At 39.4% G+C, this 25113-nt stretch overlaps 1 protein-coding gene across 6 annotated transcripts; it reads right to left on the bottom strand.

Moving 5' to 3' along the window:
• Positions 1-373: 373 nt before the first annotated feature.
• Positions 374-24062, bottom strand: LOC119729611 (TBC1 domain family member 5-like). Of its 6 annotated transcripts, none has more exons than XM_038202249.1 (17): positions 23886-24062; positions 21440-21525; positions 18133-18343; positions 16922-17030; positions 16168-16338; positions 15494-15664; positions 14173-14261; positions 9947-9967; positions 8984-9034; positions 8237-8485; positions 7704-7846; positions 7452-7558; positions 5721-5955; positions 5023-5270; positions 3768-3870; positions 3296-3375; positions 374-2938 (listed from the first exon to the last, which is right to left on the bottom strand). In XM_038202249.1, exons 2-17 carry the CDS (start codon positions 21522-21524, stop codon positions 2558-2560), a joined length of 2454 nt encoding a protein of 817 aa, XP_038058177.1. In that variant the 5' UTR covers position 21525; positions 23886-24062; the 3' UTR covers positions 374-2557. The 6 variants fall into 6 exon arrangements, with proteins under 6 accessions (XP_038058177.1, XP_038058178.1, XP_038058175.1 ...); XM_038202250.1 differs by lacking the exon at positions 9947-9967 and adding an exon at positions 12998-13018 and having other exon boundaries at positions 3768-3867; XM_038202247.1 differs by lacking the exon at positions 9947-9967 and adding an exon at positions 12998-13018.
• Positions 24063-25113: the final 1051 nt, after the last annotated feature.

Raw genomic sequence — 25113 nt, forward strand, 5'->3', positions numbered from 1 at the left:
CTTGTCCTTCATCTTTTCATTTCTTTTCAATTTTGGGTAGACAAGCCAATTACATTTTGATATATTCACACCAAAATAAAACCCCTCCCGAAAGTGATAATTCCCAAGCCTGCAATGCAAATTATTAATTCCACTTTCTCAATCTCAGGCAATTTTATCAAGCCTGCCCTCAGCTGAGATGGAAGCCCCCAAACCAGTGAGTTGATCCTTGGCTATATTTGCACAAGTCCTCCGTTCTCGATCTCCGTTTTAAACTCTCACTTGAATTAGTGCACTGCACCCTTAAAAGTTTATTTATGGTTATGTTCCTAATAAAAACGTATAGTTAATGTTTTTATGTATAACGCGTAGTTCAGCACAAAATATGCAAACCTTCACTTTTTGCCTCATTCCACTTTATTATCAGACTCCTCATCCCAATTCTCATGAGGGTCAATCATCTAACAACTATGTGCTCTTCATATATCAGCTCTTATTTATATTTACAATATATGTACACTTTTGTTTTTACATTAAACAATGATAAACCACTTTTTTTGATAAACCTTTTGAAACTTTACATTACTGAAAAAAGTGAATTATTTGTCATTTTGTCAATAAAGGCTTTAAAAAACCTTTGTTTTCCTTTGGAATTTAAACATTTAATCCTACAATCTTAACACATTAAATGCACATCTGCTTCTTAATTTATTTGATGTTTGTATTTATTTTTTTAACCAGGGTTGGATTGACAACATTTCTTTATTTCCATTCTTCACTGAGGCCAAGGTTGTTAGAATGTTTTTTATTAAGAGCATCAGTAAATTAGTTCTTAAGGCAAGATGTAGTACAGACCTCCACCAGAAGAAAAGGAAAGAGGAAAGAACAATGCTTATATTTCACATGAGATTTTCGTGACGTACCTCATTAATTGCAAACTTTCTTTTCAAAATTGTTTCAAATACGAGAAAACAACTTGGCTCAAGAATTCTTCAAGTTGGTTAAAAAAAAAATGAGTTCTTATTCCTAAAATGGTATTTGTTTTGCAATGTGAATTCATATTAAAAATACTGTGTTTTAATTACACCATGTTGGAAAGATATACACAAACGTAAAGTACTGCTAAACATATAAATGAAGAACCAATACATGACCGATACATGAAGCTAGTGCTCTGAACTACATACAAGATGAATTGTTGAACGTTTTACCACCCCCCCCCCCCAATCCTTCCAGATACTCCAGAATTCATCAGGAGATTTGCAGGATTTTGTAGGACCGAGGAAGAACTTAACAATTGATAGCCTTTCAATGCTCAAGTACAATACAAACAATGTGATGTTTTCCCTGCACAATGGTGGAGTTTGGAGGATTGGGGAAGTTTAAAAAAACCTGGAAATAGGTCTGTTGCTTAAAGAGTGAATACAATTCATCCACGAAGCAATTATGAAAATGGTTGCATTCTAATAAGTCCTTAGAGAAATAAGAAATCTTGCATAATTTCTACCGCTTGCCATGTAACGTTTAATATGTAGAGGAATGCACACACCATGACATTGAGACAACTTGCTCCTGTACATGGCCTGGTGTTAAGATATTAAAATCTCAACAAATTATGAAATCATTTCAGATCATGATTGAACTGGATGTCACTTCACATAAACTATCAAATTCTGTACGGAATGCTTTTATCTTAGATTTTATCTTAGAATTACTTCATTGCACTTACTTGTTTACATACAAAGGCTCAACTCGCGGTTCAACTAAGCATTCAATTCTTGGTTAAGCCGAACTGTCATTCATTTAAATGAGACAAAGGCATAGAGGATATTTGCATTTATCCCAAAAGTAACCACCCCCCCCTGCACACAAAAAACAACAAAAGAATCTATAAAATTAAACGAAAAGTAGACCCAGATTGGAAAAATGAATTAGAATGTGGGACCTGCTACATGTATGATTGTCATAGTGTTCACCAGACAGAGGTATTCTTCAAAATAGCCCAGCACATCTACCTTTCAGTGCCAAAGTAGTTGTGTTCTGTTTCAAATAATTTGGAAGATATAAGAAAAGAAACTATGTAATAATTACAAACTATCAGTGAAGATGCAAATAGAGGGACACATAAATCCAAGGCCCGCCCACTGCAATGGGCAACAAATGCCTTACTGCATGTTCTGGCCGCACACATCATATGTACGTGCAAGCATGTCGGATGTTTGTGCATGCGTGTCAGACATTATATCATGGCTGTGACTGGTTACAATGCCATGGGGCAGGGCTTAATCGGTTCGGTCCATTAGTTGAGTACAGAAATGCTGAAAATGGCTTTTTTAGACTAAAGATCTAAGGAGTTGGGCAACTTCCCACAGTTGTACATTCAAGAGTTGTGCTGGACGCTTGAACCATGTCAGTCTGTTCGTGGGCGTCGTATGCTGGTCTCATCGATTTGTACTGGTTGGTTAAGAAGTGGTGCATGTCACATCCAAATTACCAGTGAGGAATAATTATGCACAGCTCTCAACTGCTTACCAGTGATACAGTTAGTCTTGGGCAAGCAGTGAGCTTCCCGACGGAGTTACGAGCTGGCTACAACCAAATTCCCATCATGCTTTGCTCTGGAATCGTCACTCGCGTCGTCCGCCGTTGCCGTGCTGGTCACGTTAAAGTTGTTATTGCACTCGCTCGTGTTCAAACCGACCATGGGGGTCGATTCCGTTAGCTGGTCCGAATCTGCACTGTTGCTGTCCGGAGACGTCACGTCCATGTCTTCCAGTTCAACGACCTTTGGCTGGGTCCCATCATTGTCCAGCTCGGATTCCGGGGACAAGTCCATTTTGCTGACGGGTGGGGAGGGGTTCTCCTCGACTTTTCCGTAGTAATCGTCGTTGATGATCAGGTCTTCTTGCTCCTCCATCCCTTGGGCAAATTTCAGAGTTCCGTTGAGGATGTCTTTGACCTGGGGAGCAATCAGGTTTGTTTTTATTACACAAATCTCTAGTTTTGATATTATTGCTACAATTACAAAAAATCAAGCCACGTTCAGTCAACAAGAGTGTTGATAGCAGCTACAATAACAGACCACTGAAAATCTGTTCTAAAAATAACCTGCCATCCATTCACAGAAGAAAGTTATTACAATTTCAAGTCAAGGGTCACTGGTCAATAAAATTTTTAGTTAAGCACGGGTCCATTATATGTTTTATACACACAGCCACTGAGGTTTCTTGATCAGTACTGTGCTTCTGCAAAATAATCAATTGAACACTGGAATGAATTTGGGCAAATTCCTACATAAAACCCAAGACATTCTTACTTGTTTGAGACCTGCGACAGCAAGGAGAAGTTCATCTTCTTGAGTTAGTTTGAGTTTGACCATCTCGTCTTGGATTTGCACTGGCAAAAGAAAAACAAGAAATTTGACATTACATCATGTACTCTTAACTTGATGAAAAAATTGTTAACCAATCTTAAAATTGTCTGGTATTTTAGAACTATGCTACGCCTGCAGTCTGGTTTATTTTCTGAGCGACCTCTGAGTGACGTCACAACTTCAGCAGAGTAAAGACAAATTTTGCGATATATAGTCCAAACCATTAATTTGGTGTGACCACGCTCGTACCCAGGTCGTAGGCATGTACTTAATGCTCCAATAGAGTTACCATAATGCTCACACACCTCGACCTTAAAAAAGAGCGCAACATGTCAACAAGCAAGGTTCCAACAGATTAGTCTATTAAACCAAAACGGAATGATATGATGTGGAGCAGAAATACTATAAAACTTACTGAGATGAGCCTCCATTTTAGTTGCACAGTACCGACACATGTTCTGAACGTCGTTCATCTTTCCCTGCATCAGGGCTACTTGGTTTAACATATCTGTCTCCTGCTGTACAAAAAACAGAAAAAAATCAACGAAACTACATGGATGAATGGTTTGTGCTTTGGGAACTGACTGCAGTCTGTCTGTACTCATATTTTTGACGTGTAATCAATTATTTAAGCATCAACCTGGAATTCAGTGTTAAGAATCAGACCGGAACTGAGTGTTTGTGACTTTTTATATCTTGTTTAAAAAATATTCCAGTTTATACAGTTATTTTTGCTGTTATGATTTATATTTGAAATTCTGTTTTGTTGTAAATCTTCAATAGCCAAAACTGTTACGCAACATATAGATTTGACCAAATCTGTCCTTTTTTTATATTCGTTGGCTTTAATCCGACACAATTCTTGACACTGAGTGACACCTAAGCTAGGATTTGCAGGCACGAATTCTAGGTTTGGGGACTAGAATATAGGGCTATGTCAAATATGCCAACCATCTGAATATTCAACTAATCAATCATCCACCGACTATCCAGATAAAATTGTTTTTCTGATTCAAATAATTATTCGGAAAAAGTTAGCAGTCTCAAGGAGATGATGTAAAATGCCCACAATGCTATTTGAATATTTGTAAAATGCTGCACTTTTGTCGAAAGCTACTTTAAAACAGGCATGCAACTGAGAATTTAGAAAAAAAACGAGGAAACTCCAAACCACACAAGACTTTGTACAGTGTTTTTCAATTTGTAATGGCAGTCACAAGAATTTAAAAAAGAGGAAATCCAAAGTTGCATGCCTGTTAAAAGCATGACTTGAGTGCTTCCATGAGGAACGTTAGTTCAAATTTCTTCTTTAAAATTGGTCAAATATCAGCCATTCCACTACCTCAAAAAATTCAGTATGTTGATGAATACATGATGTTCTTTTATATTATTTTAATAAGCTCTTTGTATAATTTGGACAAGTGCAGGCACATGCAAATCTCAATTTGTAGCCAGCTCGTGCAAACTTGATCAGCATATTTTGAATAATCAAACACTTTATCACGTTCAAGTTGGAATAATCAAATACTAAATTATTCAAAAATGCACAGCGCTACTGGAGTACAAGTCTATTGATAGAAAAAATTTGTGACACACATCAACCTGTACCCGGAAGTACCACACTTTTTATTATTCAGTTGCAATTGTCTCAACTGGCATTTTGTCCTCACCTCTTTCTGCTGGTTCTTCTTCCCAGCCGACCGGGATTTGGAGAACAGTCCCCCGAGGTTCTCTTTCTTTGGGGTCTGCATGCTGCTGCCTGTCATGACGGCGATGCCCTCCGAGGAGAATGACTGCATGTTGGTCTCTTGCTGTGGGCTTGTCGTTTTCTTCAGGGGTCGCGATTTGACCTCTGATACGACGTCAGCCGGTGCCGCAAGCGGGTGGGAGGGTGAAGCATTCTGGGAAGGATCTCTGTCTGCTTGTGGAAATACAAATTTTCCAAAATGGTTTGAAATAGTAAAGTCAGTTATAATTCATTATTACTAACCGTCCACCGAAACGGCTAAATCGTCGCACATATTGATTTTCACTTTTCAGATGAAACGGTACAGAGATGTACGACTTGTGTCTCGGACTCAATTCTGACTTGATTCACAGGTGACTCGGACTTCAAATTGAGTCACTATTAACAATGACTCGGACTCGGACTCGACACCTCCAACTAGGACTTGGGACTGGGACTCGATGTAATAGTGACTCGGACTTATGACAAATATGCTCTTTTTACATTGAGAATTGAAGTTTTTAAGATTGCAAATATGTATTTCAATTTAACCAATTAATTTGATATTATATTGAATGGTGCGTCTTCCGTAGTTGCACAGCCGATGCAAAATCTTTTTGACGTGGATGAGGGGAACCGTACCTTCATTTTGTTTGCCTTTGTTCGTGATTCGCTTCAGACTGCCAAATCCCGATGTCTTTGCAGCTGTTTTCTTATTTTTTGGTGCTACGCCAAAGTTGCTGGTTATTTGGGGCCCTGAAAAGAATGCGCCATTTGCGTTTGGTCGCCGTGGCGACCGGGAGTTAGACTGGATGACGACACCGGCCTCGCTGTGCTGCAGGATTTGGAACTGGTAGTTGGGCGGCCGGGGAAATTTCTGAAAAAAAAAGGGGGGGGAATTTCATGGTTAAAAAAGATGCATTACCACTGTAATAACGAACAAGATAAAAATCAAAATGCAAGTAGGGAAATGACAGAAAAAGTGTTCACCAGAGATGAAACTGGCATGTGGCAAAAAAATCGGAAAATAGGCCGAACAAAAACATGTGTCTGAAATCTGGGCCGCGCTGCAGTTACACACATATACATGCATGTACAATACACTTCATGCACAATTTCCGGACACCAACTCCTGCTTTATTTTTGATTCAAACAAAATTTTACGATGAAAAAAAAAACCGTCAGTGTTTTCATTGCATAAAATGCCTGAATTACGGTTAGAGTAATGGAGTCATCAATAAAGAAGTTCACTTCTTACTTGAGAAAGTCGAGGGAAAAGTCCGAAAGACAAGGGCACCGTTCACGGTGCTTCAATCATGTCCATGATTCAACCACTTGCATTCATACATGGGAAAAATCAGGCATTATCGTCTTTCTCTTCCAACAAATGCCAGTGAAATGTTTCGCTAATGCTCTCTTCGCTATCCTCGAGATAATCATCATGATTTTTAAAGCATTTTGCATTTTGTACGTCTGAATCTGAAACCTCCGAAAATCGCACAACATAATGATTTTATCCACAGGATCCTTCACAAGGCTACCCGTCCCATCCCGGCCGGCAATGTGCTAGCGGACGGTACGGTGGTGCGGTACGTACGTGCGCTGGTGGTACCATTGCATATTCGCACGCACGACCCAGTGATTTTTCCATGTCGCCTGTCAATGTTTAACCTTTTGTCCAGCCGGAGAAGGCTCCGATCAGTGTTATGCCCTGTGTTTCTACCGTTGAAACTCTCCAATAACGACTGGTGAGAGAGATTAAAACTACGTTCGCGATGATTTTAACACGCCATTTCCTTTGAATTTTCTTCGAAATTATGATTGAAATAAAATGACATTTTGTGAAAAAATCATCAGAAAATCAAATTTTGTGGGACACACTGTGAAAAAAATCGGAAATTTCGTTGGAAATATCAAAAAGTCGGTTTTCCGATTAAAATCGGAAAAGTTTCATCTCTGGTTCACGATGAACTGGATAGAATGGCCAAGAAAAAGACTCATGGTTGATTTTGACGTCTCGCAGGACATGTGTTAATCAGGGTAAATGGCATCACGTGAGGCTGAAAGCCATTTTTACATTTACTCTCTTTCTTAAGAACTGAATCAGTTACAAGGAAATATCCAGTGCTGTAAGCAGTCTATAAGACCTCAATCACAGGTCTGGTCACACGTGAATCACAAGTCAATACACAATTCTGGTCACAATTGCAGGTATTTAAGAATCACAAATGTATGCCTTTGTCTCAACGTCATTTAAGAAAGCCTGTGATTTGCCTTGGGACTGGAAGAATTGTGATTGACTTGCAATGATCTTGTGGAGGCTTGTGTTAGACTCGACTAAAACACTGGAAGAAACAGAAAAACATCCATTACCTTGGGATCTCTCAGATGTAGAGCCTTATCGACAAGACAGCGTACATCACCAACCATTGGGAATCGCATCAGTAGCGTCATGCAGTCTGCATAGTCCCCTGATAGCACTATGGACACAAGCACCGAAGTGAGAAAGTAAGCACACAGTCTCTCAAACATGTCAAACCATTTCATATTAAAACAACTAAGACTTTGTTCTGTTAAACCTAATATTTGGTCCTCTAGTTGGATTTCAACAAAACTTGAACTTACACAACTCTCGGACGAGAATCAGCATGGCAACAAAGATGTAGTCGATGAGGTCTAGCGTGATGCTGTCTGCAAATATTGTATCCCACAGAACCAGCAGGTCTTGCAAGGTGAATTCACGGCCGAACAGGAGCCTTATCCATCGTCTGAAACAAGAGAGAAGAGAAGAATCAGAACCGATTTTGTGATCAGATATGATGTAATTATATCTCTATTTTTCCCACTTTTGAGATGGTTAAAAAAAGTAAAATTTGTCACATGTCAGTAAGGTCCATGAGGATATTTCTATCCCCCCCCCCCCACCACGGATGTGATGCCAGTCTATCGCAGGTTACTCCCCAGATAATTCAGGTAGCCATTTATATTCCTGGGAAAAGAGAGGCTGGTGGGGAAGAAGTCCCTTGCCCAAGGACACAACATATGGCCAGCAGCTGGATAGGAACCCCTGACCCTTTGATCATCAGTCACAAAGCCTCACCAATAGGAACACACTCCCCCCTTGAGGGGTAACCACAGCTGAATTCCAGAAAGCTTACATTCCGAATATCTGAGGTTGGATGTCCAGCCGCGTCAGGTGCAGGTGCAGCTCGTTGTCGTGCATCTTGAGCACCACGTCCTGAATCTTGGTGAGCTTCTTGATGAGCGGGGACGACGGGGCACACTCCTGGGGCTTGGAGAAGGGCTCCGCGGACTTGAAGCTGGCATTGCGGTAAAGGGCGCCCTCTTCCCGCGTGCCGTGTCGGTACCACGGTTCCATGGTGTCCATCAGCCCGTAGAACATGGCACTGACGGGCGGACAAAAAAACATCCCGAGTCACAAATTTGTCTCATTATCAGAGTTACAACTGAGTCAATTATAGGTCAGGTCACACGTCCGGTCAGAGGTACATGTAACTGGCAACAGGAGATGAACAATGGCAAAGGAATTCCTTTTGTTACAATGCTTTGGAGGAGCTTGTGACTTGACTTGAGACGGGATGACTTGTGATGAACTTGTAATGACAAACTCGACTACACTACTGCTCATCATCAACACGATCCTCTGAATAGAAGCCACTTTGTACTTGGCACGAAAGCTTATTTGTGGCATCAAGTCAAGCATTCGTGCTGCAAATTTGCATAAAAGAGGAACAAATCCGGCAAATTTTGCAGTGGATGCTTCATGACGTCACTTTGCTAACAACAATTTACATGAAGTACGGATCAGCGTTACGACTCAAGACAAACTTTTTTACACCCTAATTGTAATGAACGAACACAATCATCATTGAAAGCAAACTCACTAGGAATCATGCTCCAGAAAACTGGGATCCATTATCTCTTGAACCACCTCCCTGAAAACACACCGACAAAGAACAAAGAAATTAGAAAAAGAGTCATCACAAATGACAGAATTTAGAGCTTTATCATCAGAATTCGAGTACTTCTTAAATTCTCCAACCAAAACATAACAACATATTTTGGAAGTTCAAGTGGCACATTGACTAGAGTTTATGTGTATTTTTACTAAGAAGCAGCCTTCAGCACAGAGGAAAGAATAACACTGCCGATGTGGATAGGAAAACCTTTTAACCTAACGGATTAAGTCTGATACCATCTGTACACCTGACACCCAAAAAATTAAACATCACACACTGAGGTGCAAGGTGTGTTTTGTCATAGGCGCTTAGAAAAGTCTAAATTATATCCAGGGATTATTTTGTTTTTGTTGTAAGAATGAAATGTGAAACAAATAATATGTGAGAAAACATTTTAATGCTCAAGCATTAGTACCACACAACTTCAAAGGTTATAGATCAAGTTGTGAAAAAAAGAGTTCTTAACAGCACAGCAATCAAAGTGAAAAAAAAAATGAATCTAAGGAAAACACAGGGCCTAAACCAACGCATGCCCTAGAGTGTGCAGGAGAATTAAGGGGGTGATTTATGAAAGAGGTTAAAATTTTGTCAGCTGAACCCCAAACCGTTCAGAATTTTCTACCTTCCTGAATCCATCAAAATCCATCAAAACGACAAGTTCTTTGTAAGAATACGAAGGCTAGTTGTTGGGAAAATCATTGTGTAGAGCTCTGCAAATATTCAAATAATCTAGCATCAACAATATTTTAAAAATGTAAGCAGTCTCAAGTGTTGGATTTAGATGGATTTAGATGGATTTAGATGGACTCAGGATGGTAAGGGTAAAAGAAGGAAGATGCTTTAATAACAGCAAGAACTTGGAGAGTATGAGGTAAGCCATCACAATACCTTTCACCCTTAACCACCGGTCTTCATAATGTGGGAAAGAAAAACAAATGTTAACAATTATTGTTTGAGTTAAGCTTAAAATGCATTGATTAAAAATTTATGGTAATAATTTCAGCCTTCATCGGGTATCAGGATTGCATGTGCGCAGTTAAATTCACTTGGAGTGTGGGCAATGGATGTTATTTTGCCAAATAGCAATAGATCAATTTTTTGGGTTTTTTTAATAACACAAACATTTTAACCTGTCAAACTTTTTGAGATTTTGAGAAATTACCATACATTTATACAATATATACACAAAGTAGGGCTGTCCATTTCCGAATAATTTAGTTTTTGATTATTAGAAACTGTGTTTGACTGAATATTCGAATGTTCAAAACTCGGCGGTCAAGTTTACACATGCCAGCCGCAACTGCATGCCGCACCCATAAAAAGTTGCACACAAAGCGCGCCGGTTAAAATTTCCACAGGGTGATCGATGTTACTGTTTTGCAGTATTTTATAATTGTCATTGGCTTTAACCTGCTAAAAGGATGGAAACATTGAACCACCATCTTTACGATTTAAACAACATCTTGGTCTTGTGTACATGTGTAGTTGTTTTTATCTTTTCGAACCATCACAAAGCTATTTGATTTTTCCGTTAACCCCATGCTACAGGAAGCGGTCATGGTCATGGCCTCGGCCGCTAATCCTCATTGGAATGCAGTTGCCAGCTGTGGTATGCCACGGCACACAGCTAGTGGGTAGTTCCACAGCTGCTGCTTTTGTGCAGTCCCGCTACCACACAAAGGCTGTGCAGTCATGCGGGCCACTTGCTCTATGTGTGGAGGAATGTCCCCATTACACCCCGTCCTTAAGGGGTTAATGCTTGAATGTTCGAATATTCAATATATTTGGGACAGCCCTAACGCACAGGATGAACTAAGTCTTACTTGGTAATCAAAATTATTCTATGTACAATTCAAACAGCACTAGTTACTTTGATCAAAAAATAAAAAGTGCTTCACTGCTTATTTTGGAGTATTTGCCTGTTAGTTATTTGCTATTTCACCTTTATTACCAACTGATTAGCAGACAGTTGCTTTTGTGGCACTTTGCAAAGGAGTCATCTCGATAAACATCCCGCTTAAAAGTTGCTGAGATAATTTTCCCGATACGGTTCATTTTTGTCTGGTAGAAACTCTGTTCAACTGCAGGAAGTTTTACGGGAAAACTTCGTCAGTCACTGCCTGACTGAGCAGGAACTTTCATGCAACAGAGTCACAAGATATTGCCGACCAAAATGCAATCAGTCTATCGGGGAAATATCTAGGCAACTTTTTAAGGATTCTTTTCGAGATGACTCCTAAAACTGACAATTGAATTAGTGACAACTGAGCGTTCACTTTCTCTCTCATTGGGTTGCATGTGTTCCCCTTCCTCCTGACAATTTGCTTGTTCCCAAGAGTCCAAACAAAGGATTCTTTTCGAGATGACTCCTAAAACTGACAATTGAATTAGTGACAACTGAGCGTTCACTTTCTCTCTCATTGAGTTGCATGTGTTCCCCTTCCTCCTGACATTTTGCTTGTTCCCAAGAGTCCAAACACTTGCTTATTATAATCAAAGGGCCCTTTCATCACTATCGTCTCCCCTACTAGTGTTGATTTCAACACAGGTCCACTGTGAACAGAACCAGGGCAACAAGACATACCGTGCACACTGACCAACTACAGGGTGGTGCGAAAAGAAGGAAACCCACTTTTGACAAGAATTTTAACCAACTTACTTAAATTATTTGAACTGGTTTTTTTTAAGATAAAGTAGTGAAATATAGCTCTTCAACCATACTGGTAAAAAAAAATCTTAAGAATAGTGTTATGTTAATTTGAAAGTTTGAATACAAGTCACCAAAATCACTGTTATCCACATGTAAGTCTAGTGTAGTTTTTTTTGGTCTTCAAATCAAGCTCCGGAGCTCAGTCGAGCGGATGCAATAAAGCCGTCCGTGGACAAACAAGGTTTGGCACATGACATTTTTAAACTACCATACCTCAGAGACAAAATATGCCTTTGCAAATGGTTTTTTTGTCACTTATGTTTAAAGATCAATATTTTGATAACATTAAATTGAATTTTTGAAATATGCTCAATAAGTCGGTGAAAATTGCTGTCAAAGGTGCGTTTCCTTCTTTTTTTGCACCACCCTGTATGTACACAGGGCGGCAACAGATCTTGAATTTTCTACCCGGGTACAGCCTCTTAACCCTCGACCAGGGTTGGATTTACCCGGGTATAGCGCAGGAACCTGTGTAAAAGCCGAGGGATTCCCCAAATCGGATAGAGAGAAAGGCCCTAAAGAGCTAGGAGCATTTAGCTTCCTATTATCCCCTTTCCTTGCTTGCTTACTGGGTACATTAACCCTAACCATCCCAAATCCTTCAAAATCCTTTTTGCAAATTGGAGGAATTTGTAGGATTGAGGTTACATGGCAAAAGTGCGTTGTTGATTTCGGAGGATGCACTATGTCAAGGTCTTGGGCTGGACCTTGTGTTGTTTATGCTCAGCCATGCATAAATTTAGTCCTTGATTATACTTGAAATCCTCCGCACTGCTGCAGGATGTCACTGCCTCTGCCTCAGCCTATTGACAGTCATAGCCGGAGGATTTTGCAGGATTCAGGCAGTGGTCACCCCTCCATGGCCCATATTCAAGAAATAATGGAGGAATTTGCAGGATTGAGGCTATATGCTATTTTTCCATGAGGCCAATTGGAGGATTTTGCAGGATTGAGGCTACATCCTAGCAAAAAGGAGTTAGGGTTAACCAGCTTTACTATCTGTATTTCAGAGCATGCTTTCAATGCAGTTAATGCTATTACATGTGTTTGCATAAAACCAGTGCAGCGAACGAACCCAGGGTTATCAAGAGAAAGGTCCAACGGGCCCCTGTTATTTCTATGGAACCTTATAATGGATGAAGACTAGTAATTTTGTGACTAGGGTGGTGGATGAAGTGGGGAAAAAAAGAGTGAAGTGTGAAGAACAGGACATCAAAAAAGGATCAAACCTTTTATTAGGTCCAACCAGGCTAAACAAAAAAAAAGGAAGGGGATGAAACATGAAATGGGAATGTTGGGGTTTGTTGAGGAATCTTCTGAATGGATAAGGAAATAATTTTGTTTTTATATTAAGAAGGTACCTGCGGGATTTCTTCCTTAAAGTTTAAATTGTTCGATTAAAGTTGAAAATGTTGGATTTTGATTCATATCAAGAAAACAGGTGCATCTAAATGAATATGAACCTTTGTTCATATTTTAGTTTTAAGGAAAAAAAGAAGGTACTACAATTGAGGCTTGGAACACATTCATGACAAAACTTTTAGGAGAAATTAATTTTGGGGAAAAGGTTTTTTTTGCAATAAACAGGAAAGAATGACCGTATATTCAGATTTCAACCATGAATTGATTGTCAGGGTACTGGGGGGCCTGATGGTTATTTGCCAGCTACACAATTTCCCGCACAAGCTTGGCAATTTTGTTCAAAACTCCCTACCACGGATATAAGGCCGAAAAAATAATAGTATGTGTTTACGGTAACCCGACCTTCCTGGATTTTATTAGACCAAATTGCCGACCTTAAACTTTGTATTGCCCTATTTGGCCAAAAATTATAAATAAAGTATATTTTGAAAGCCAAAAAGGTTTTTTTTTGGGGGGGGGGTTGAGTTTTTGGTTAATTAATTAAACAATTAACCACAACTATGATAACGGTACCCTAAAGTAAACAACACAAGTATAAAAGAGTGACAGGCAAATGTAAAAAAAAAATGATATCAACAAAAATTATTTTCCTACTTACCTACCTGGATAACATTTAGGGAGATACCGTAAACACACTATTTTTTTTCTCGGCCAAAACAAAAATCAGCAGTGTAATTGCAAAATAATAGAAACGAAACCCTTGAGCCCCTTTTAGCAACCAACAAACCTCATGTTATGCTTATGATTAATACTCCTCCAAAATGCTAAAAAAAAAAAAAAAAAAAAAATCTTGCATTTTTCCATCTGCAAGCATTTTTCCATCCTAGTAAGAAAACACTCACTTCAGTCATAAACCTTCATTCCCATGTCGGCTGATAGGCAACTGAAGGTCTAGTAAGGTGTGTGATTTCTAGGTGTGTGTTTTTTGGAGTACACGTGGTGGGAAAAAAAATTAAAAACTTCAAAAGTTCCATGTACTTACATTTGTGATTTGATTTCTTGGGCGTGCAGGAAAGCTTGCTGGTCACAATGCAGAATAAAGATCAATGGAGCCAAGACTTCATGCATTCCCTAAACAGTATATCAAGAACATCAACACAGTTGAAATTTCTTTAAAATTGTAATAAATTCTGCAGCAGCATTTTCTTATGAGATTTAAATCTTTGAAACGTGCTGCTGGGCCCAGTTTTGTGGCTCTGCTAACAACAGATTTCTGCATTTCAAGGCACATAGGATCATTTGCTTTTCATTGATTTTGTTCGTTTCCAATAGTAACACCACTCAAAATCCAAAGAAGAATGTTCAACACCCAACCTGTTGAAGTTTCAGCTCAGTGGATATTACACTTTTTGAGAAAACAGTGAAAAACCTTGCACAACCTTTTGATCACGAAACACAATTTCATCCGTAGCAATCTTTATTTCCAAAAAATCAGTCATTTGACTGATCATTGGAAATAACCTACATTTCTTGATTTCTTCTAAGTGACAGCAAATCAAACGAAATCATTTCACGAGGTGTTTAGTACCAGTACGATCTTTAATCCAAGAAAGCTTTTGGAAGATATTTCGGTAGGTTACTTTTAGGATAATGCAAATGAGCCAAAATTCCTCCCCCCATGAAATATGCTAAAAACCGTCTGACAACTGCATGAATTTGACATGTGATAAGACAGCTGAATTGAATACAGACTGGGACCTTAAAGTGCAGAACAGAAATGCAAAACAAGATCAGACCAACTTTACTCACACTTTAACTAACAAAATTCTCCAACCTTTTTTGGGGGCAAAGACAAGGTCCTTAACATTTCACCAGCCAAGTTTGAGGTCTCAATTCAATTTTTAAAGGAGACTTTTCTTCAACATTTTGCACCTGAGAGTGAAGCCAAGTGATTTCAATTTGAAGCTAAAGACTAGACTGGTGCGTGTCCAACATTTTGCAAAGATTGAGGGGGCCCATCATTAGCGTCCGCTAGCCACCATGCACCTGCAACTAGCGGAGATTGTTGCAGTGTCCAGCAGATGTCCCTCAGTAGTCTCGTGGCATGACCATAGAGAATGTGTAGAAGTAGAGCTGGGTACCAGACGTTTCTTTTGACACAGTTAATGATGTAGTACTAAAGGGGTATTGGACTGGTTGTTTCATGTGCCAGTCTACTTTCTTGTGTTGCATGTTTTCAATACGTTAAGTGTAAGGACTCTCATACACAGTATTGAGAGTCCCAAATTTTCGGACAAAATTGCATAGTGATGGACTTGACTTCAACTATGTCCATAGGCAGGATACTTTTCCTCAACCCTGACCTGTTTGTAGCCGAGGTCCTCATGCTCTTTGCAGTAGCAGAAGAGAATGTTGACCATCATGTCGTGCATCTCGTCCGTCTGGAAGAACTCAATCTCGGGGAAGGTGCGCCTGACGTCTTGACTGATCTCCTGCCGACATTCCTTGTCTTGGAAGAACCGGTTCCAAGGGCTCTGCAGTAAAAAAAGTAATCCACGTTTCAGGAAACTTTCGAGCACTTCAAAAACAGTCAAATTTGTTTTGGTTCAACTTTCAAAAATTGTTATAATGCGCCTCGGCAGTATTTCTTTGGTGGTTGATTTTAAAAGTTTGTAATAAAAAGCCGTAGCCTATCTGAGTGATCCCAACACTGCTGTTGCTAGCATCATGACTTTGGGCGTGATCCCTGGCTACATGGCACACGAGGGTTTATGGCTTCTGACTAGCGCCCCTTAAACAAAGACACTGACAAATAAAAAAAATCCTGAATCAGAAAAAGTCCTGACAAAAATCCTGAAATTAGGAAAAATCCTGAACAAAAAAATACTGACTCAGAAAAAAAAATCCTTACAAAAAAAAATTCCTGAATCAGAAAAAGTCCAGACAAAAATCCTGAAATCTACAAAAATCCTGAATCAGGAAAAATGCTGACAAAAATCCTGAACAAAATTTCAGGAAAAAACCTGACAAGTTTTACCTCTTCATCTTGTGAGAGTGGGTTGTTTAAGCTGAGGTCTGCATCTCGACTCTTGGAGCCTGTCTGCGGATCTACAACGTACTTCCGTTTGATGGCGGCATATCGCTCCCGATCGTTCTGGACTGAGGCCACCCATTGGTCCTGATGCTCTGGAAGCACTTCCAAGTAAACCTAGCCAGAGAGGGCAAAAAAAACGGATATTGAATTGTATCTCCCAGATGCAAAATTCCATCATACAAAATGATAACTGATTAAGGTACGATACCTGCTGCTTAATTGGATTCTATCACCATAGCAAGCTCGGTGATTGATTATTATTATTTCTTATTATTCATATTTCTGGTAATGAAACCAAAGATTTCTCACAAGAACCCTAGGCACTGTAGCTCACAAGCCTGAAGAAGCCTGTAGAGAGAAGACAATGAGAAGAAATAACAGGTTTCAAGGCGGGAGGGAAACACCAGAAGAATATTCTGGGGGGAACCCATGGAATTAGGCAGGGACTGAAAACCTTGTCTACATATTGCCAAGGGCAGGAATCAAATCCAGACCATCAAGGTGGAAGGCGGGAAAGACACCACTGTATGCCACCGGGCACTTCAATCCAAAATGACATCACCAAAACTCTTCTGATTAATAAATCAAGGGCAACTGGATTTCTTTGGATTTCTGACCCAACACAACTAAATGAGTTGCGCTGTGCCAAAGCTAATATTTATTTGTAACAAATCTTTGAGTTCATAGCTAGTCTCACCCTCCAGCAGACACTACGGAAGCGGCTGCTCCGGAGACCGCCCTTCAGTCCCTCCTGTTTGATGACATTGATGTAGTCTGGCCGCTCAAATAGCCGCAGCCATTCATCTCTGAAGAAAAAAACAAAAACAAATCACACTGTGAAAAGTGGCATTCAGAAATGATGTCTGATGCTACAAAATGTAGCGATCTTCAGAAAGGATTGTGTTTGCAATAATTACTGTGGGGGAGGGACCATAAGTCTTATTTTTATTTTTCAAGTAAACGATTCAGGGTCTGCACGATTTTCTAGGTTGAGTGGGTAAGGCCACAAAATTTACAGGCTAAATTTGACATCGTATAAATGCCAAGTAAACATTGATGGAGAAAGAAGATTTCTGCAAGTTAATTCACAAAAACTTGATCTCTCTTTTCTGTGAATGTATTTTCCATTTTCATGAATATATTTCGCAGTTGTACCGCTCGTACTTGAAGTGATACAGTACAGCGTGTTTTCCCTAAATTTCCTGCAGTACCACGTGGTTTGTTGCTGGCTAAACAGTGCAGTCATACATGCTGATAGTAAACCACGCGATATACGGACAGTTTTGGCCAGTTTCCCCATTGTGACTAACAGTGTGCCTAATGCTCAAGTGGTATATTTTTGATAGTTTTCATGGCACAAATGAAAATAGTTCAGGTCAAAATTCGCATAATTTAATGCCCCATTCAATCAGCACAAAAATTTGTCCAACCCCATTTTTGAAAGGCACATACATGTAATTGGTAGCAGAACTAATTTCTTTCTTGGCCTAACCGCAAACACAGGTATTTTTTGAAGGGGCCTTTTAAAACAAAAAATAGAAACCAAAACCAACATAAATCTTGTTGAACATACATGTACATTTTTACCTTGATATAAAAAGAAATCCCATAGGGCGTTGCGTTTCTGAGTAGATTTTTAAAATAATAGAAGTCGAAGGTTCAGTTCAGAACACAATTTCTTTTCTAAGAAAATGTTTTTGCAGAGTCTGGAAAGCTGTAGATTAAAGATGTACCGTTCATGAAATTCTACAAATTTGATGATTTTTTTGGTGTCAAAACAAAAAAATTATTGTCAAGAACTTTTTATTGTAATAAAATTGCAATAAAAATATTGGTGACCAATAATCTTGAAAATAACATGGACACTGATTGTACAACTTTAAGTCCCAAAAGTCCCATTTGCAACACCTGTAAGAATTGGAGGTACTGGCGCTAGACGATGCCTCCCCCTCCGTCTCCCCACCCCCTCCTTGACCTTTGACCTCTTCGCCATTCCCTGCCTCGTCTTCGGGGTAGGCCCAGGCTAGCCTACCGCCGCTGTTGCCGCCGCGGGCTTGTTGAAAAGGGTCCTCCAACATCACACTGTCCTCATCCAAACTGTGTTGGATCAGTATCCGCTCTGGCAAAAAATAGGGTTCAAACGAAAATAGTTATGGCACGTGGCTGCAACAACTGTGTACAAACTATTTTTTAGTCAAGACTGGGAAAGTAATGTGAGCCAGGGTTTAATTTTGTGGATTTGTTCAGCGGAGAAACAAACTGCCGGGCGAATTAATGTGTTATTAGCCAAATGCAGCTACAACCATTCATAAGCAATATATACACGGCATGACACTTGGTTAATTACCCTTTCTATTTTTGCTAAAGGGCCATTTAAAATTATCAGTGTTTTTAAATTTCACAATGTTTTTCCTCAAAAATAAATAAAATAATCATCATTTCGCCGAAAGGAGTGATGAAATTCACCGAATGGAAATGACGAGTTTGCCGAATGAGATGATGAGTCTGACGAATGGACTCAATGGAGATATATGAACTACTGAAGGCAGCTTTGGTGTTCCGTGACCCTCTGTCGCTTTTGTCCACTCACTGGCTGTTGGCATCTCACCGGACACTCACCCAACACAATCTACATGTATCTCCTGTAGAGTTTCTTTCTTTTGAATGGTTCTGCTATATGGGCATCCCATGCTACCACGAAGGCCCCTTGGTTAAGCACTATGCTAGATGTTGTCCAGATTATCCGTCATGGGGCAGTTGGTTTGTACAATAAGGAGCAAAATGATTCACAATTGAAGGGGGCCTTGTCAGTGTACATGCCCGGATTTTGTCTAAAGAACGACCCTGGCCTGAGACAGAATATGAGTACACTATGATTAATGAAGCATACTTAAGTTGGTACATGAAGAGTTACACTTACGTGTATACATGTATGATGCATTGTATATGTACATGTTTGTATGCTTATGAACTGTATTGAGGACCACTGGTCTACACTACACCTGTAAATGTATGGACTGAACTTTGCATACATGTAGTGATTCCCCCTTTTTCTGGGAGGTGTATGATTAATTGATCTGTAAACAAATTCTGCCCCATCTTATCACTATCAGGATATTAAATGCATAAATTGGAAGGTCGTAGGTTTGTTGATAAATACTGAACTTCCATTGTACATATTATGTACATGTTCACTGAAGGTCTAAGGCCACAAATTTATATGCCTGTGTAAAATGTGTAAATAAACAGTTGTACTAAAATTCTAGGAAAACGACAATGTACACTGTACAATATAAAAACACTTGCCAATCCATTGCCGTCTTCTGTCTCGCATAAAATGCTTTTCACATCCATAAATTGAATTTTCTGTGATGCATACACAAGCTTACGCGCCCCAGGCAACAGACTGACCTACTGAAAACTCCAACAAGGAATGGCCCTCAGGCATGAATAACAATTCACACTTGGCTGCCCATAACCAAATACTTGCTGGGTAGCGTTCAACCCAGGGATGATCGGGATCGCAGATCTTGAATAGGAATAATTTGCATCAATTACGAATATTTTATCGGTCTGGTGACAGCCAAAGTTGCAGACACGTTAAATCCTCTATTCAAATATGCTGCTTACAAACATTAGGAATATAATGAATCTTTAGAAATTTGACCAAACACACCGACAAAATGCCTATATTTTTCTAACCAAAAAAATTATTATATAAAATAAAAATAATACACCAAGTCAGTTTCCCTATCGGTTTTCCTTGTTTTTCCATAATGTCTGTATTTCCTGGATACTATGATTTTTTTTTTCAAGAAAGGAAAGCAAAACCAAACATGAAAATAGCAAATCGAAGTTGAAATGTGGATAAAGCAAAACAAATAAGCTTGGAAAACTGCTTTTCCATCAAATATTTTCAGTGAAAAATCTTCCTCTGTCGCTGCACAATACAGGACAATCTTTGATATTTTTTTTAAAGAAAGAAAGGCAAAAAGCAATGTTAAAGAGCAGAAATAAACAACACAGGAAAACACAAAAACAACAACAAAACTTGTACCACATATGCTGAGGCTATTTTGTGGCCGTTTACAAAAAAAGAGTTAACGGAACTAAAAACTGTCAGTGCATTATTTCTGGTGGGAAAAAACATGTCTTTATGTATGAAACTGATTGCATGTTATTTTGAAAGTGGCACAATACATTAAATATACCCCATTCCCCTTCGTGTTTTTTTCTTCCAATGTTGCAGACATCTCTTGAAGATAGTGTGGTACTACTTTTATATTAGTCCTAAATCCGTCCAGAGTGTGACAAATACGAAAATCAAGGGATTCAAGACCGTTGGGGATTGTTGCCCATGGGCCAGATGTACAAACGGAGCAGAAACGGCATGGTGATGAAATCTGTGTGAAAAACCTTCCCATGTGGTAAAAATGTTAGTTACATGTATTGAGACCATGGGAAAATTTGGTGTCTCTCTGGATCCTTTTCAAAAGCTCTTCCTCATCTACTTGTACAGTTTCATATAGAGTTTGCTGATAAAATGCAAAGCTGGTTACGTATACGCGTCTCAGTTTCCTGTAGTTTGGAAAAATTTCACCATGGGCCTACATGTAGTGTAAACGTAGTTCTTGTGGTCTGTAATTTTCCAACCAACCTACCCAAATCCTCCAAAAACCTCTTTGCAAAATGGAGGATTTTGCAAGATTGCGGCTATGCCAAAAAATGTGTGGCTGATTTTGCAGGATGCACTGTGGCAATGTCTTAGGCCAGACCTTGTGTTGTTAATGCTCAGCCATGCATACATTTCGGCCTACTGGTAGGTAATACTTGAAATCCTCCGCACTGCTCCAGGATGTCACTGGCTCTACCTCAACATATTGACAGTGATTGCTGGAGGATTTGGCAGGATTGAGACAGTGGTCACCCCTCCAAGGACAATATTCAAGAAATAACGGAGGATTTGGCAGGATTGAGGCTGTATGCAATTTTAAATGGAGACAGTTGGAGGATTTTACAGGATTGAGGTTGCATCCTAGCAAAAATGCCTCTAGTTAGGGTTAATGCAGAGCAACCTAGTGCTAAATGTATGGCTTTGGGTGATATTCATGGTTAAGTGTAGCCTACAATTTGTTTGCATGGCAATGGTGTGAAAGCATTTTTAATGTGAGTTTTCTCCTTCCTTTTTGTAAATGTATGGTAATCATGTATGTACCTTTTTTTTCTGCCGGAGTGAAGCATTCTAAGACTGCAAAAATGTCGTCCTCAGCAGTCGGTACTGTTGTTGATGTTTCACTCATGCTAAATCATACATTATTGATTTTGAACACATTATTGTTTTTGAGCACACTGTTATGTTACAATGTACAATATATTGAAGTAGATTTTATTTTATTTTCTTAGTGATTTGTGGCTTTCGAGGATTTTTTAAATGGAAAAAAAAATCTGAGAACCTTTCGGTTGATAGTCTGGTTCCAAAAGCCAAAGATCCTGACATTGGATATTGTCAGGTCAGGGAACCAGATGGTCGAGTGTTAGCCACTGTATTAAACGATAGCCACTGCATTAAAGAATGTTATTACCAAAAAATAAGTATAAATTGGACATGTCAGAACTATGATGGCATTCCCAAACAAATTTGAGGGAAAAATTGACCCCATACGAACAAGTGCTGCACAAGTTTTTGAAAGTCCAGAGATACGAATGGAGCATGGGTCTAATTAATTCAGGAAAAAATGTTGCAACCTGACGCCACTTCCACGATTGTGTACAAAGTCTATAGCGAGTCAAATTTTTTTTTAGTATTTCCTTACAAAATTGGACATGTTTCTCAGTCCCAGATTCATGTCTTTTTTGCAATGAATGATCTTCATTAAAATGATTGATATATGAAGAAACAAAGGCGTCAGGTTGCAACATTTTTTTCCTTAATTCAAAACAAATCACGGATTTAGGCTAGCCTACCTGACAATGGATGAATATAAAATCTTGATTTTACATGTTTAACTTTAATTCTAAATGACAGAAACATGACCAAGTAGTGAAGCATCATTTGATATTAAAACTATTCAATTCAATGCCAGATAAGATGCGATGCTAACAAAATCCACATTTAAATAGTTGGGCAACATTAATTAATACATGTACATTGTAGATAGACGTGATAGAGAGCTACTCCTAGAACTATGGTAGTGGTGCCTCACAGATGAAGAACCCCGCAAAATTGTTTTCAGCACAAAACACTAATTAAGTACAAAAACATCCTTCAAAATGCAGAAATTTCCCACAGAACCGCTGCACAGTTTGCCCCCAAACTCCGTACTACACCTCATGACATACTCACGTAATATGCGCAGAACAAACATCGCTGGATTTTGTCGTTTTTTTGGCCAAAATGATGAAAAATATGCCCTTTCCGCACTGAGCCAACCTGACACTTGAAATGTGCACGCATATGATCCAGCGATGATTTTGGGTTCGCTCGGAGCGCGCCGCTAATAGAGAGCAAGGTTTTGAATTTTTGTAAAATGACAATGACGACAAAACGCAACATGAAAATTAAGATGGTGGACCTCACACAGCACCAACCGTATACCGCATAGAAAAATTGTAATTTCTACCCAAGCAATGTATCCATGAAAATATTAAAAATTACAAAAAAGATGTCATTTAAAAATAAACTGATTTAGGCCCTAGGCCTATCTAATTTAAAGATGTCTGCTTTAGGTTGAAAAATTCATTTTTGAATAATAAAAAAAGGACTTGACTCTAATTTGATCGAAACTAAACAGGGGCCCTACACTAAACGATCGCCTAGATTTTGATAGGCCTTATGGAAAGAAAGTTGCAACCTGACGCTACTTCAGCGGTTGTGTGCAAAGTATAGGGGCGTCAAGAAAATTTTCATAATAAATAAATAAAGAAAAGTATTACATAATAAATTGGAAATGGTTTTCAGTTCCAGATTCATGTCCGTCTTGTCATCATTATTTGCAACGCAGTGGCTATTGTTACGGCAGCCGTAACGCATTTCCCATTTTCTATCGCTACGGTAGACTGCAACTTTTATAAAAACACGAGAAGAAAATATAAAATTAGAAGGAAAAAAGGGAATTTGAATGTTATGAAATTCGGACTTTATTTCCCTTTTAAAAAAAATCCTTCAAAGCCTCAGGTTAGAAAAGGAAAAAGATTCGAGCGCAAAACTGAGTTGCGAACCTGCAACCTCTCGGTGCAAAATCCTACCCTCTATCGACTGAGCTGTCGCACTGCTCGCTAAAATGTGGGGAAACAAATAATTATATACCTGCGTGCGTATCAAAAAAGTATCGTAGAGGGCGCTAAACAACGGCTGCCGTAACGATAGCCACTTCGTATTTGCAATGACTGATCTTCACTGAGATGATATATGAAGAAAAATGCAGCGTCAGGTTACAGCCTTATCTATTTCTTCCTCCATGCGTTATATCCATCATGAATGATGTGCATGCACAGCATGCTACGCTACGGTACATGTCACTTGTCAGTAAACTCCATCATCATGTCCGCGGCGCCGCGCTGCGCAGCTATGCATTGCCATTGGTCATTTTGTTGGTAAACAAAACTGGTAAAACCGGAGTACGATGATGAGCAACATTTTGGGGGGTATATTTTCAACGTACCTTTACTCTCTTCCAAGTGCTGTGGCTGCTGGGAACCTGTTCCTTCTTTTTTCAATGTTTAATGATGACAAATCATGCACAAAATGTGTGAAAACATGGAGAAATACCAACATGAATCACACGAAAAGGAGCGACTGCACCAACCCACTTTTGTTTGACATGTGACCTCTTACTAGACTGGTACCCGGTCTGACAAAAATTCTGCTTTTACTTAGCACGCTCAAGATAGGATGGTGTTGCATGTTAGCTTTTTGCTTTTATGTTTAAGGAAAGAAAGATAGATAGACGAAAATGAAAGGAAAGAAAAAATGAACATGTGTTTATAATTTGCTCAGCCTAAGAAGTATAAGTTAGGGTTTTATCTTCCTAAATGTGAAATAATGATCTTCTAATTTGCGCCCTCTATAGTCTGGGCGCCTACAGTCTTCTCATGTTGCTTGCTTCGCTAGTACCCTCCGCCCTGTTCGCAGGGCGGGGGGTACTAGCGAAGTTGCTTGCCACAATATAGCGCGCGCTGCGTGAGCAGTCTTATCCATGTCCAACTGGGAGGGGGGTGCCCCGGCCGGCCCTCCTAGATATTGCCATTTTCTGCACTTTTAATTACCCTTCACAGTAGCACGATAGAGTCATTTCTCTTACAAGCAGGCCTTACTCGTTCTCAACCAAGTCCCGTCGCCAGCTCCGGGCATGGGGGGGGGGGGGGGGAGGGGGGAGAGACCAGTACCAGCTCGGGGAGGGGGGGGGGGACCCCAAACGAAACAAAAACAAACACATATGAATTTGATGCTGATGGTTTTTGCACGGGGGGGGGGGGCAATTATTTGCTCCCCCCCCCACTTTTCTCTCTCCCTGGCGACAGGCTCAATTGTTTCAACCCTTTTCGAGTATCCCGCCTCAGTGCCAAACACTAATGAAACGTAGACAAAAGCACACCAAAATAATACAAACCATTTTGACATACTTACATTTTTTGATTTTTATTTATCCCATTAGCCCTGGAAATAGCAAATACATGATTTTGTTGTTGTTTTATACAAAGCTGCGATTTAATGTTTATCCCCCAGTTTGGTTTCATTTATCCCCCCCCCCCCCCCAATTTGCCGTTTCAATATCAATTTTATTTCATTTTAATGGCAGTTCCAAAATACGGTGTATCATTAAACAGAAGCTGATATTATATAAATAGTAAAAAGTTCAATGCAAGTTTTGCATGGACATAATTGTTTAC

Source organism: Patiria miniata, unplaced genomic scaffold (assembly GCF_015706575.1).
Source record: "Patiria miniata isolate m_02_andy unplaced genomic scaffold, ASM1570657v1 HiC_scaffold_21, whole genome shotgun sequence".
Lineage (NCBI taxonomy): Eukaryota > Metazoa > Echinodermata > Asteroidea > Valvatida > Asterinidae > Patiria > Patiria miniata.